The sequence below is a fragment of the Podarcis filfolensis genome, assembly GCF_964270895.1.
Source record: "Podarcis filfolensis genome assembly, chromosome: Z".
NCBI lineage: Eukaryota > Metazoa > Chordata > Lepidosauria > Squamata > Lacertidae > Podarcis > Podarcis filfolensis.
This window is the reverse complement of record NC_139617.1, coordinates 36,109,866-36,121,966: the sequence shown is the minus strand read 5'-3', so window position 1 is coordinate 36,121,966 and position 12,101 is coordinate 36,109,866. Positions and strand designations below refer to the sequence as shown.

The following is a 12,101-nucleotide window of genomic DNA, read 5'->3' as shown; positions in this document are numbered from 1 at the left end:
CTGCATTGTCAGAGCTGATGACTACTAAAGCTGGCTGGGCCCCTTTAAATGAAGAGACTCCTCCCACTAAAGCCAGCGCTACCAGCTGTGACAGCTCCAGCTCCTATTTAAGGCTCAATCTGAGGAAGATGGGCGCTGAAACAACATCTGAGCTCTTCTTTTATGGAGTTACCAGCCTGAGCCCTGCATGGAGATGTCCAGGGTGCAGACGAGGCCTTGCCTTACTAAGGCCACATCTCAGAGCAGAACACTGGAGATGATTCTGTCCAAATGGAATTGACTGAGCCACATGCAATGTACTGATAATGGTGGTACTGTAAATATTATTAAATCTACTCCTAGGCACCTCCCTTAAACCCTTTTTCCCCTTTAGTTCTGAACATTTGAAAGGAATTATCTTCAGCATCCTGTGGGACAACTTTGATATTATTATGAATTCTGCAGAGGTAAGGATACTTCTGCTATGGATAGTTCTGGATTTATTTCCTTTTTTCCTTTTTAATAATGCTGGTAATGCAGCTTCAGAGCAGAACCAGCGGTTAGGAGAATCCTCCCCCTTTCTAGCAATAATATATAGCAACACTTCTTTTGCATCCTGGTGCCATCACGTTTTGCCTCCACCATTGTTGACAAATGATGCGGAATTGTGAGCGGGGCCAAGAGGCAAATCTTTCTGGGCTAGTAGGGCAAGGGAATCAATATTGCAGGTAACTCACAACTTACACACGTTTAACTTGTGCGCATTCAGTTTTACGTGCTTGACCTTTTATTTTTTTACTTTTTAAGTTGAAAGTAGGCAGGCATCCAGGAAACAAAGAATTTGGCGATCCCACCTGCCATTGAACCCAATGTGTTTTGACTATATGTGATTTTGACATTATGTGCTGTCCCCAGAATGTGACCCCAGTGTAAGCTGAGAGTCAGCTGAACTTATTTAAAACATATTCACCCTGCTCTTCCGCTGGAAAAAAAAAAGACCCCAGGCCAGCTTACAATGACCAGTAATACAATAGTACAGCAATAAAAAAAGGGGGGGAAGGATTGGGAGGGAGGAGGAGCAAAGCAAACTCAGGCACTATGTCATAGTTCCAGAATCCAGCAGGGAGTAATTCAACAACTATTGGGCCTGAATCTAAACACAAACAGAAGGACTGCTACTTCCTTTCCTTCTGGTGGCCCCAGTGCCTGCAGTTGTTAGCTGGAGAGGGGGGGTCTCTCAAGCACAGCAGAGGGTCCCTGGCTTCTATTTCCTTTTCATCTGATGGCTTCCTCAATGTTTGGGAGTGCATAGAGGCTGGGTTTGTCAGGAAGGAGGTTCCCAGCCTAAGCCTTTGCAGGGTTTGAACTGTGTTGAAATAGACCTTAAAAACAAAAATGCAGGAAAAATCAGGTTTGTCAGCCAGGGCCCTTTCTAGGGTTGAAAGGACCTTTTGCAAAGTCCCAAAACCCTGCTCCCCAGTCCCACAAATATGTTTATGGGTCCCTTGTGGCTCCTAAGAGGCTTCCTTGGGCAGTAAGCAGTTCATTGCTGCCAGTTTTTTCTCAAGAATGGATGTTGAGTCACTCCAGGACACAGACATGGATGATTGTGGTGAGAGACGTGGCCATAGACACCACCACAAGCACCTGGTAGCCCCCAAGGTAATCCCCATGTTCTTGTGGCAAAAGCCACTTTCCCTTTTCACAGTGCATCATAATGACTTGACATCCACTGTCAGCAGCAAAGACAGCGGTTGTGAGCTGCCTTCCACTGCTAAGGGTGTGACCTTGGATGCTGGTCCAGATCAGGGCCGCCAAACTTCTTAGTTCACCAACCCCTAAAGTTTTATGAGCTTTATGTGCTCATAAAGGTGTTGTCAGCCTCAACCCAAATTCTTATTTAACTAAGAGGCATGAAATAACAGGATATCAAGATTTACTCATCATCAGTCACCATTACTAGGAATCGTAAAATGTAAAAAATGAATTAAATGCTGAGGTTCCTCATTAGCAAGGGGTTGAATTCTGTACATGCCCATGCCATTTACATATCATACCCTTAGCTCCTGATTAAGTTTTTCACACTGTATCGCCAAACCTTCTCTGCCACAGCCAGACCCTTTTAAATCCCTAGTTTCATGCCAACACAGTCCCATCAGCCTGGGGTTGGACAGGATGGGCGGACAATATCAACCCCCTTGCCTGGCCAATATAGACCCAACAAGGCTGTCCTTGCATCTCTGTTGCCCTCTTCTGTTGCCCCAGGGCTCAGAATCTTCATCCAGCTCTTTTTTCTATCCTGTTTCATGTTCCAAAGGAATTCTACAAAAAGGAGAAGCATCAGATCACTCGGCCAGAATATTTGCAAGAAACCTATGACTTGTGTGTTGACGTGTTGGGGCAAAAGCTACTGATGTATTTACTGCAGGTAGACGAGTATCGTGTAGCCTGCATTTCTGGTAAGTTTGGGCTGCAATCTTTTACCCATTTCTCCAGTGGGGAAGTCCTATAGAATTCTAGAGTTGAAAGGAACGTGCGCACCCCCACAAGGGTCACCTCATCCAACCACCTGCAATGAAGGAATCACAGCTAAAGAATTCCTGACAGGTGGCCATCCAGCCTCTGTTTAATAACCTCCAACAAAGGAGAGTCCACTGCCTTATGAGAGAGTTAATTCCTTAGCTTGCAGGGAAATAGCTCTGCATTCTTTTCCCTTTCCCCCAAACCTTACAGAGTTCCGGGATCAGCTGAAGAGCTTTGAGGAACAGCTCCCTCACATTGTTCGGATGGTTATTGGCAAACTCCACCAAGATCATGAGCAGCTCTTCATGGACTCCATGGAGCAGATACGGCACAACCTACAGGAACAGATGCAGAAATGGGACATTGCAAAAGTAGGTTGTGTGAGCATCCTGGAAGGCACCACCCTATTCCTTCCTCCTCCTGGGCCCTCAGTCTTAAGGCAGGAAAACACCTTCAGCAGCCCTTGCACCTCACATCATAGGAGAATTCCAACAAAAATGGGAACAGAAACTAGCACCTCTGGTTTCTCTGGCCCACATCCTTGCAAGCTGCTGCAGGAGAGGAACTGTGAGCAACATAATGGGAGAGGTGATTCTGGCACCAAGGTGAAACTGTCACGTTCCCTTTTGCCTTTGCCAAGATGTGTAGCATTTTTAGTTCAATTCTATTATATTTATTTTAGTCGTTCCCAAAGTGGGCAGTACTGCTGCCCCCTTGCTGCTTAGTGCCCCTCCTAGGTAATCCCGCCCCCTTTGGGGGAGGCGGTACCACTTACTTTGGGAACCACTGCTGTAACGTGAGAACAGCACCCAGACGGAATAGGCTTTAATTGTGAAAAGATTTCCTTTCACATTTTTGCAGCCAACAAGAGAAATCTAGACACAGTCTCTGTTCATAATTTGTTCAGATCAGTCAAAAGGTAGGGCACACAGTATCCAGGAATTTTGAGAGAACAAAAGCCACAAATATGATTTGAAGGTTGTTATAGGAATGATAGGAAATAAGCACATGAGCCAAATACTCAATAAACCCTGCCCCTTCAGTAGCCAGAGACAGGAGTAAGTGAGCAATAAAAAAACACCCAGGTGTCAATGTATTTAACTCTTTATTCAGAGAAACCGAAGCAGCACAGGCCTAGTGATCAAAGCAACTCTTCCCAGTAGGTCTTGCCCCAGTGAGGCAGATGTGAGGACTGAAGGTGCTTGCTACCACTCTCTAAGGCCCTTCCACTGGTTCCTTCCCCAGCAGCCTAGGGCTCCTTTGTCTTGTCTCTTTGCTCCACTCCACCATCTTCATTTTTCTGTGTGTTCTGGGAGACCAGTGGGGAGGGGAGCTGGTCACAGCAGGAGACAGAGCTTCCCTGGCATCTTCAACAGTCTGCCTCCACTCTGCCTCTTGACACCTCCCCCTCTGCTGCTGCCTCTGAGCCTGGACTGCTCTCTACCACAGACTGTTCCTGCTCACTAAACCCTGTTACCTCTTCTGCTTCCAACATGTCCTTCTACCAATCTGCTTCCTCTTCTCCCTCTGACCACTCATCATCATCCCATCACCAATCCCCTGTCTCTGAGCCTTCTTCCCCTGGAGGTTCCCCAGCTGGTGCCTCCCACCATGCCTCTGCATCCAGCCAGTCCATTAATATTCAAAGGGACAGAAATGTTCACTGCAAGGAGTGCCCTTAAATCTGTATCTTTTACACTGGCCTATTGTGTTGCCATTTTATTGTGTTAATTATGAAATTTATTTTTGCACCGTTTGAATTTCAAATATCTTCCTGTTGTAAGATGGTTTGAGCATCTTTTTTTTAAGTGGAAATACAAATGAAATTATAAATGAATATGATTAGTATTTGCTGCTGTTACTTTCATCCCACAAACAAGGTGTCACTGATTTTGCTCTTCCCCCACCCCCAATCCGCATTTGTGTTACATTTCATAGAATCATAGAATTGTAGAGTTGGAAAGGACCCCCCCAAGTTTCATCTAGTCCAACCCCCTGCAATGAGGAATCTCAGCTAAAGGATCCAAGACAGGTGGCCATCCAGCCTCTGCTTAGAAACCTCCAAGGAAAGTCCACCACCTTCCAAGGGCTTCTGTTCCACTGTCAAACAGCTCTCACCATAAAAAAGTTATTCCTACAGTTTAGTCATAATCTTTTGAATCCATTGGTTCAGAATACCAATGTCTTTTCCATTGACATAAACAGGGCAGAATAGCATAATCACAATGTAATTTGCATGCACGTAGCTCAGTTCGCCGAGGACGCGGGTGGCGCTGTGGGTTAAACCACAGAGCCTAGAACTTGCTGATCAGAAGGTCGGCGGTTCGAATCCCCGCGACGGGGTGAGCTCCCATTGTTCGGTCCCTGCTCCTGCCAACCTAGCAGTTTGAAAGCATGTCAAGTGCAAGTAGATAAATACTGGCTCCGGTGGGAAGGTAAACGGCGTTTCCGTGCGCTGCTCTGGTTCGCCAGAAGCAGTTTAGTCATGCCGGCCACATGACCCGGAAGCTGTACGCCAGCTCCCTTGGCCAATAAAACGAGATGAGCACCGCAACCCCAGAGTTGGCCACAACTTGACCTAATGGTCAGGGGTCCCTTTACCTTTACCTTAGCTCAGTTCGCACTGTTGTTCTAATGAAAACCGAGCACATGTCGCCCTTTGACTGTTCAATTAAAGGAGAAGAACAAGCACAAGCTGCGACCGAGTCTGGGCCACCCTGACAATCTGCCCCAGCTGGAGGCTCTGTGCCAAGAGGAGGAGGAAAGGCAGAAGGAGCAGGCCAAAGGGATCCGTCTATCCACCAAGCAGCAAGAGGTATCTTTTTCTTTCAGATTTGCCACCTCTTTAGAGTTAAGTGCAGAGATGAAATCATTTAAAGTATGGAGAAATGGAGCTTCGCTTATCCAGACATTTTCACTTGTGGGCCCAGTACTCTTGTCATCAGCTACTGGGACCAGAACAGTCTGCAGTTCAAGGGACGGGCTGCTTCTTTGGGTTGGCCTCTTTTTTTCTTTTATCCGCCAGACTTTAAAGAACATAGGAAGCTGCCGTATGTTGTGTCAGACCATTGGTCCATGTAGCCGAGTACTGCCTACAATGCTTGGCAGTGGCTCGCAATCCTCTGGTTCACAGGGTAAAAAAGGCATGGCATGCATGAGAAAAGGAAGAGGAGGGAGGAGGGGAAAACAAGCTCAAGCTCCAGTTCTTAAAGTCACAACTGATGACAAACTGAGGTCTTGCCCTTGATAAAGGGTAGTCCCTGAAACACTCTCCTCCTGTCCCATCCCTATCCCCAGATCAGATTGAGAAGCTGACCTGGTGACAGCATCCAGGCCAGGAAGCCACACCCAGTCTGCGTCTAGAAGGCAGTCAGAACCCCAACTGAAAGAGAAGCCCTTGTAGATTTTTACCTCCACACAACATACACTGTGCCACTTGTTGTTCCCCAACAGGACTGTGTCATCAACTGCACCCAGAGATTTGTCTCCAGCCTGGCCACCACCACGGAAAAGATGCTTGTGGAGATGGATGCCAGCCTCACCGTTGACGATGTGCAGCAGGGAAGTACGTCCAGGGGAATGTGAATTCTGCCATGGTTTCCTGACAGAAGGAGAGCTTACTTGTGCAGCAGAGGGAGGTGGCAAAGTGGACTATAACACTGCATACAGATGGTGGGGATATCACATTTGAATGCTCTCTCATATATGTACATGAACATAACAAAAAATCACCGCAAGCACAAATTCTAGCATGTTGGGAGAGAGGTTGTAAGTTAGTCCTCTGACTGCCACCCTCATTTTCTTTATGCAGTAACCTTTAACTTTAGCATTTTACACTGTTAGCTGTTCTGAACAGCCTTGGGAGGAGGGCATTGTATCAGTACAGTAGGCAAATAAGTAAGCGCAGCCAGCATGTTTTGCATGTTCTTCTCAAGGGCGCAGAGGAGGAAACTTGCGAGGAAGCAAAACACAGGAAGTGGACTTGCTGTGGGAGAATGAAAGTGACAACTCGTGTCAATTTCACTTTCAATTTCTCTCTCCCCCAGCCTTAAGCTCAGTTTACCACCCATCATAACTTTGCAGTTAATCTTTAAAAAACAAAGTAGTTGTTGAAATTCATCTGTCTTTTAGTACATTTCCCCCCCCCCCCTATTAAGTCACATTTTTACAAGCAGTTTTCCCCTTATGGAAATTCACTTATGCATGATGTCTTCATACATACAGGTATTTTTAGACACATCCTTTCCCCAAATTTAAACTCATTTTCCTACACATTTTGTGGAGGGAGTGGAGAATTGCATTGGAAAATTTAGCAAAAGAGAGTGTGAATTTGGAAAGATTGCTGTGTTTCAGTTTGCATATTGTTTGGGAGGTGCAGATCAGGCAGACTTTGCATTAAAATGCAGACTACGCTGAGTTTTATCCCCCATTCTTACATTAGAAGCTGACTCCTATCTTGCTGGTGTTAATTTTGTGTTTTGTTTTTTTGTAAAAGCTTTTTATTTCATTTTATAATGTATATAAAACAGTTATAACAACAGATGAAAAACAAAGCTATTAAAATAGGCCCATTGAATGAGTACAGTTTTACATGGATTAAAATAACAAAAGTCCAAGTAAAGAATATTAGCGTTACTAGATTATCAAGTATTGTTCCATATCTGTCAGGCTTGTGACAAGGGTTATCTTGACAGTGATGGTTCTGCTATACAGTGGTACCTCAGGTTACATACGCTTCAGGTTACAGACTCCGCTAACCCAGAAATAGTACCTGAGGTTAAGAATTTTGCTTCAGGATGAGAACAGAAATTGTGCTCCGGCGGTGCAGTGGCTACAGGAGGCCCCATTGGCTAAAGTGGTGCTTCAGGTTAAGAACAGTTTCAGGTTAAGAACAGACCTCCGGAACGAATTAAGTACTTAACCTGAGGTACCACTGTATATGTAATGAAAGAATGCCAGTACATATAATTAAAAATGTCTGCAGGTTCTAGTCCTTTTTGTGTGATTTTCTCCATTACAGCTATATTCCAAAGCAAGAGGTACCAAGTTTCCAGTGTAAGATATTGGACTGTTTTCCATTAAGTTGCAATTATTATTCAAGATCATATACAAGACCAATTCTTTCGACAATATATATCTACCTTGGTACCATCAGAAATATTCAATAACAGTGGCCTTTCTCCTGTGCCAGAGGTGGAAGTCTCCCGGGAAAAGACCTGTACCTTGATCCGTCGCAAGAAAGCCGGCCTTTCCTTAGAAAGAGAAGAATACAAGCTGGTGGCTGAGCGGGGAAGCAGGTAACATTTTGAAGCCATCTGATGGGGGAGTTTGCAGGCAATCCATCCATGCAGTAGAATTTATCTTGGGTTAATTTGCTTTGTAGTCCCGTACTGAGTCCCCAGCATCTGCAGTTCAAGAGTGCTTGCAGAATGGCACCTCTTAGCACAGGTGTGCAGAGCCTCAGGCACCACAGGCTAAATTAGGCCCGCCAGTGTTCCTGATTTGGCCTGCTAAACCATTCTCCCCATGCCTGGCCATGTCTTTGTCATGGGTGTGGCAGGTAAGATGTCATATGTGAAGCATAGGGCAGATAAAGCCATAACTGCAAAGGAATAACCAGGAGGGCACGTCCAGTTTTTTCTTTTGAAAGCAGGAAACTGGCTGGCATTTACTGCTGCCAGGTAGATGCGAAGAGATTAATTGCAACTATACCGCAAGGCAATGAAAAGTAACAGGTGATGCACAACAGGTGTGTCATAATTCTTCAGAAATAGAATCACAGAGCTGTGCAGTTGGAAGGAATCACAAAAGTCATCTAGTCCAACTCGCTGCAATGCAGGATTCTCAACTAATGAAACCCTGACAGATGGCCATCCAACCTCCGCTGCCGTATTTTAAATCACCTGCTAGAATTGGCTTCAACAATCTGGAGGAGTGGCGGCCCCTTTTGGATCTGGCCCACCACAAAGTGGCTGCCTGCCCCTAATTCAGCTGTAAGTTAAATGCAGACATGCAACTAATTTTCCACACTATGTGGGGGTACAGTCAGGGGTGTATCTAGGGGTTGGCCAGGTTGGCCCACACCAAGGGTGCAGGACCAGGGGGGCACAAAATTGCACCTCTCCAGTCTGCCTAGGAGCGTCTAGGAGCCTGCCCACTCTTCTGCAAGCTCCACTACCCTGCAAGGGGTGGGGTAGGGGCACCAATACATCTCTTTGTCAAGGGTGCAAGGGATCCAAGGTACACCTCTGGGCAAACTGTTTTTGAATCTCTACATCCCTACCATGTTCTTTTAATGTTAATGGATATTAACGTTATCAGGATTGAACTAGATGACCCTCAGGGTGCCTTCCAACTCTACAATTCTATGGTTCTATGAGACAGCTGTGAGGGTGGGAAAGAGACAGTCCCTAAACACAGTCCCTCTGATAGTGAACTCGGGTGGTAAGTGCCCATAGGAAAGGAGCCAAAATAGGGTCATTGGAAAGCAACAGGGATGCTATCAACCTCTTTAAGAGAACCCCAGAACTGGCAGAAAATAAAAGGGAGAGGGGAAACCAAAGCTGAGGAATAGGAAACATAGGAAGCGGCCTTATATTAAATTAGGCCATTGATCCCTCTCTAGCTCATTGTTGTCTACATTGACTGGCAACAGCTCTCCATGGATTCAGGCAGGGAGTCTTTCCCAGTCCTACTGTTGGGGATTGGATCCAGGACCTTCTGAGTGCAAAGCAGATTCTCTGCTGCTTAGCTGTGGCCCCTTCCCCAAAAGGACTGAGCACGCTCAGCCACATACTATTGAGTGTTAACTGGAAAAAAGAAAGGAAAACTGGGGGCAGGATGGGTGAGGAAGGAATCCTCTACTTATAGCAACCTGGATGGGGATAAGGCAAACTGGCATGAACCCTGAACAGGAGGAATGGGCAGTGAGGATAATGCTGCAAAATTTTATGGCTAGCCCTCCTTGTCCTTGTTTAGAAACCCTAACTAAGATGTTATCTATTCTCTCTGTCATGGGCAGTCTCTGGATCAGCCTCCTGGTGACCCAGCAACCAATCAGTGCTGGGTGAAGTGTGCCCAGACAGAAGAGAGAGTGGATATTTACCAGATGGAGGGAGATGCCATCCCAGATAGGGATGACTTCCCCTACTGGAGACAGGCAGGATCTTCAACTTGCAACTTCATCTCCAGAGGGGAGAAGTCATCTTGTCTCTCCAGAGCAATCCTGCCTCCTGCAAAGGATAGCTGGGTCTTCTTGTCTCTCCATGTGTATAAAGAGAAACGCTTGAGTGTTTGTTTTTTGTGGATTTTTCCTTTGTCTAGTCCTCTCCTTTGTCATGTTTGCTAGACCATTTGGTAGATGATTCTGAATGGGTGTTTTCATTTTGTTTCCTATTGGCTTCCCGGCCTCCCATGTTCTTCATTTCTACTTATTCATTCTCTTCATCTCCACCCACCCCCATCACATATGCTCACCACTATTTCCAGTATCAGGCCCTCCCTTTCAGCCTCTCCTCCTGTCTTTGGGTGTTTACCATGGTATTGGTGGCTCTTGTGGCGTTCTTAGGAACAAAGGGAATCTGCACCCACCCTTATCTGGATGATATTCCGGTGATATCTCTGGATCTCTGTCATTAGGCCACAGATCTTACTCTCTTCTGGATGGATCAGCTTGGGTTTGTGGTGAACAAGGAGAAAAGCTGCTTGATTCCCTCTATCACTCACTTCAGGGTGATGCTCAACATGCAGTCTTTCAAGAAGGCCCTCACTCAGAAACAGATCCCGCTTCTCACTTCCCTGTTATCTCAGGTCGTCTCTTGCCACAAATCTGCCCTGTGGTTCTTGTGAGCTTTCAGGGCACGGTAAGCATTCAACCTAGTTCTCTGGGTCAGGTTTCACTCCAGGTCACCAGCAACTCCTCCTCCCTTTCCAGGATCATATTCTCCAGAAGAAAAACCCTTTCTCCTCAGGGTTCCTCAGGATATCAAACAGGAACTACTTTGGTGGCTCCGCCCCAATCATATTTCAGAGGGTTTCAGTGTGGAAGTGCCCCAAGAAGTGATAAAATAAAATAAAAAATAAAAAACCATCCCCAAATCTGGTCACATTACTAATCTATCTTTATTGAGGGAGGTTATTACACCCTCCCATCCCTGTTCAATTTCGGAGGCTTCTGTGTGTGTTATTTGATTGATTGATTGATTAAATGTTTGTTTGTTTGTTTGTTTAGGACCTGGCCTGGAATCCCAAGAACTACCCTGGTGGGTTTTCCAAACCAGATCATCTGTCGAGAAACCACCTCACTGACTACATCCAAGACCACCCTGGGTCACATGGCAGCGATGGAAAAAAGGGATGCTGTTTATGTGGTAAGGAACTGTGGGGAAAATGCTGTGGCCTCAGCAGCTGATAGGAAAAACAGTTGCTAATGTGGGGTAGGATTCCACGCAAAAGCATTTCATGAAAGGTCGAAGTTGGAATTATTAATTACTTTTGTTTGTTACTTACTGCAAAAAATGTCTCAAAGTGACTTACAAGTATAAAAGCATGAATACAAAATGTAAAAGGAATTTAAAAATATTCAAGGAACATCAGTTAAGTAAATGTGCTACCCTTCAGCCTGGTTCAGAGGCTCCAGCAAAATGCTGCAACTAGAGACTGTTGATTGGGACAGCCTATAGCCAGCACATAACTCTGGTGTTCAAAAGCTTGCACTGCCTGCCCCTTCCAAGTCTCTCTCTGGTGTAATTAAAGAATAACTTCACCATTCTATCCTTGTGTTCCATCCAAGACCAGTTCTCCCAGTTTTGGAGACTATCCACAGAGTACAATATACCGTATTTTTCGCACTATAGGACGCTCCCGACCACAGGACGCACCTTGTTTTAGAGGGGGAGAACAAGGGGAAAAAAATTATCCCCCTCTCTGCTCAGTGCCCCTTCAGCGAAGCGGCAGGAGAAACCCTTCCATTTCTCCTCCCACTTGGCTGAAGAGGCACTGCGCAGCTCTCCATCTCTGCTTTCTTTTCCTTCCATATTTCACCAAGAACACTTTTATTAAACATGAAAGATGCCAGGGTGGTAAAAAAAGAAAACACCAGAAAAACCTATGCTGCATTTTAAATTCCTCTTTGCAAAAGGGCTAAAGCAAGACATTTAAATGTCCCACCAGTGTAGAGATCCCTTTTAGTTTGTCCTGCTTCTCTTTATTTCAAGAAAAAGCAGAAGTGAAATTTAAAGCTGCTTGCATGGTTTAGGAGCACGTTTAAGGATTTCCTGATACCACCAGTTCTCAGCTCAGCTAAAAATAGTTTGCAAGAGCTTTGCGATCTCTGATAGCCTAGTATCTCTCTCTCCCCCTTTTTCGTAGTTCTTTTCCACATATAGGTTGTGGGGAGGATGTAGCCCTCCATATATTGTTGGGCTCCAGCTCCCATCAGCCAGCGGTGATGGGATTTGTAGCCCAGCAACACCTGGAATGTCACAGCTTCGCCGTCCCTGATTTTGGTTTCGTTCCCACGTAAGCTAAGCGTGCCATCAAGTGCAGCTACAGTTGGATTGCTGCGCCTGAGGCTGCAACAGCCAGCACACTTATCTTGG

At 45.7% G+C, this 12,101-nt stretch overlaps 1 protein-coding gene and 1 long non-coding RNA gene across 4 annotated transcripts in view; one reads left to right on the top strand and one right to left on the bottom strand.

Annotated features, from left to right (window-relative positions):
* LOC310754580 overlaps positions 1 to 12,101 on the bottom strand; it is a 49,136-nt gene that overhangs the window by 14,788 nt on the left and 22,247 nt on the right. The window lies entirely within an intron of this gene.
* The window catches only part of CCDC180 (coiled-coil domain containing 180), a 60,415-nt gene that overhangs the window by 44,494 nt on the left and 3,820 nt on the right, over positions 1 to 12,101 (top strand). For 2 of the 3 annotated variants that reach the window (XM_083596250.1, XM_083596249.1), the window contains exons 31-37: positions 374 to 446; positions 2,297 to 2,438; positions 2,713 to 2,873; positions 5,180 to 5,317; positions 5,956 to 6,067; positions 7,694 to 7,799; positions 10,733 to 10,871. In XM_083596250.1, coding sequence (XP_083452376.1) covers positions 374 to 446; positions 2,297 to 2,438; positions 2,713 to 2,873; positions 5,180 to 5,317; positions 5,956 to 6,067; positions 7,694 to 7,799; positions 10,733 to 10,871 — 871 coding nt within the window. Of the gene's footprint in view, positions 1 to 373; positions 447 to 2,296; positions 2,439 to 2,712; positions 2,874 to 5,179; positions 5,318 to 5,955; positions 6,175 to 7,693; positions 7,800 to 10,732; positions 10,872 to 12,101 lie in introns of all 3 variants that reach the window. The other variant, XR_014543827.1, reaches the window with a different exon arrangement.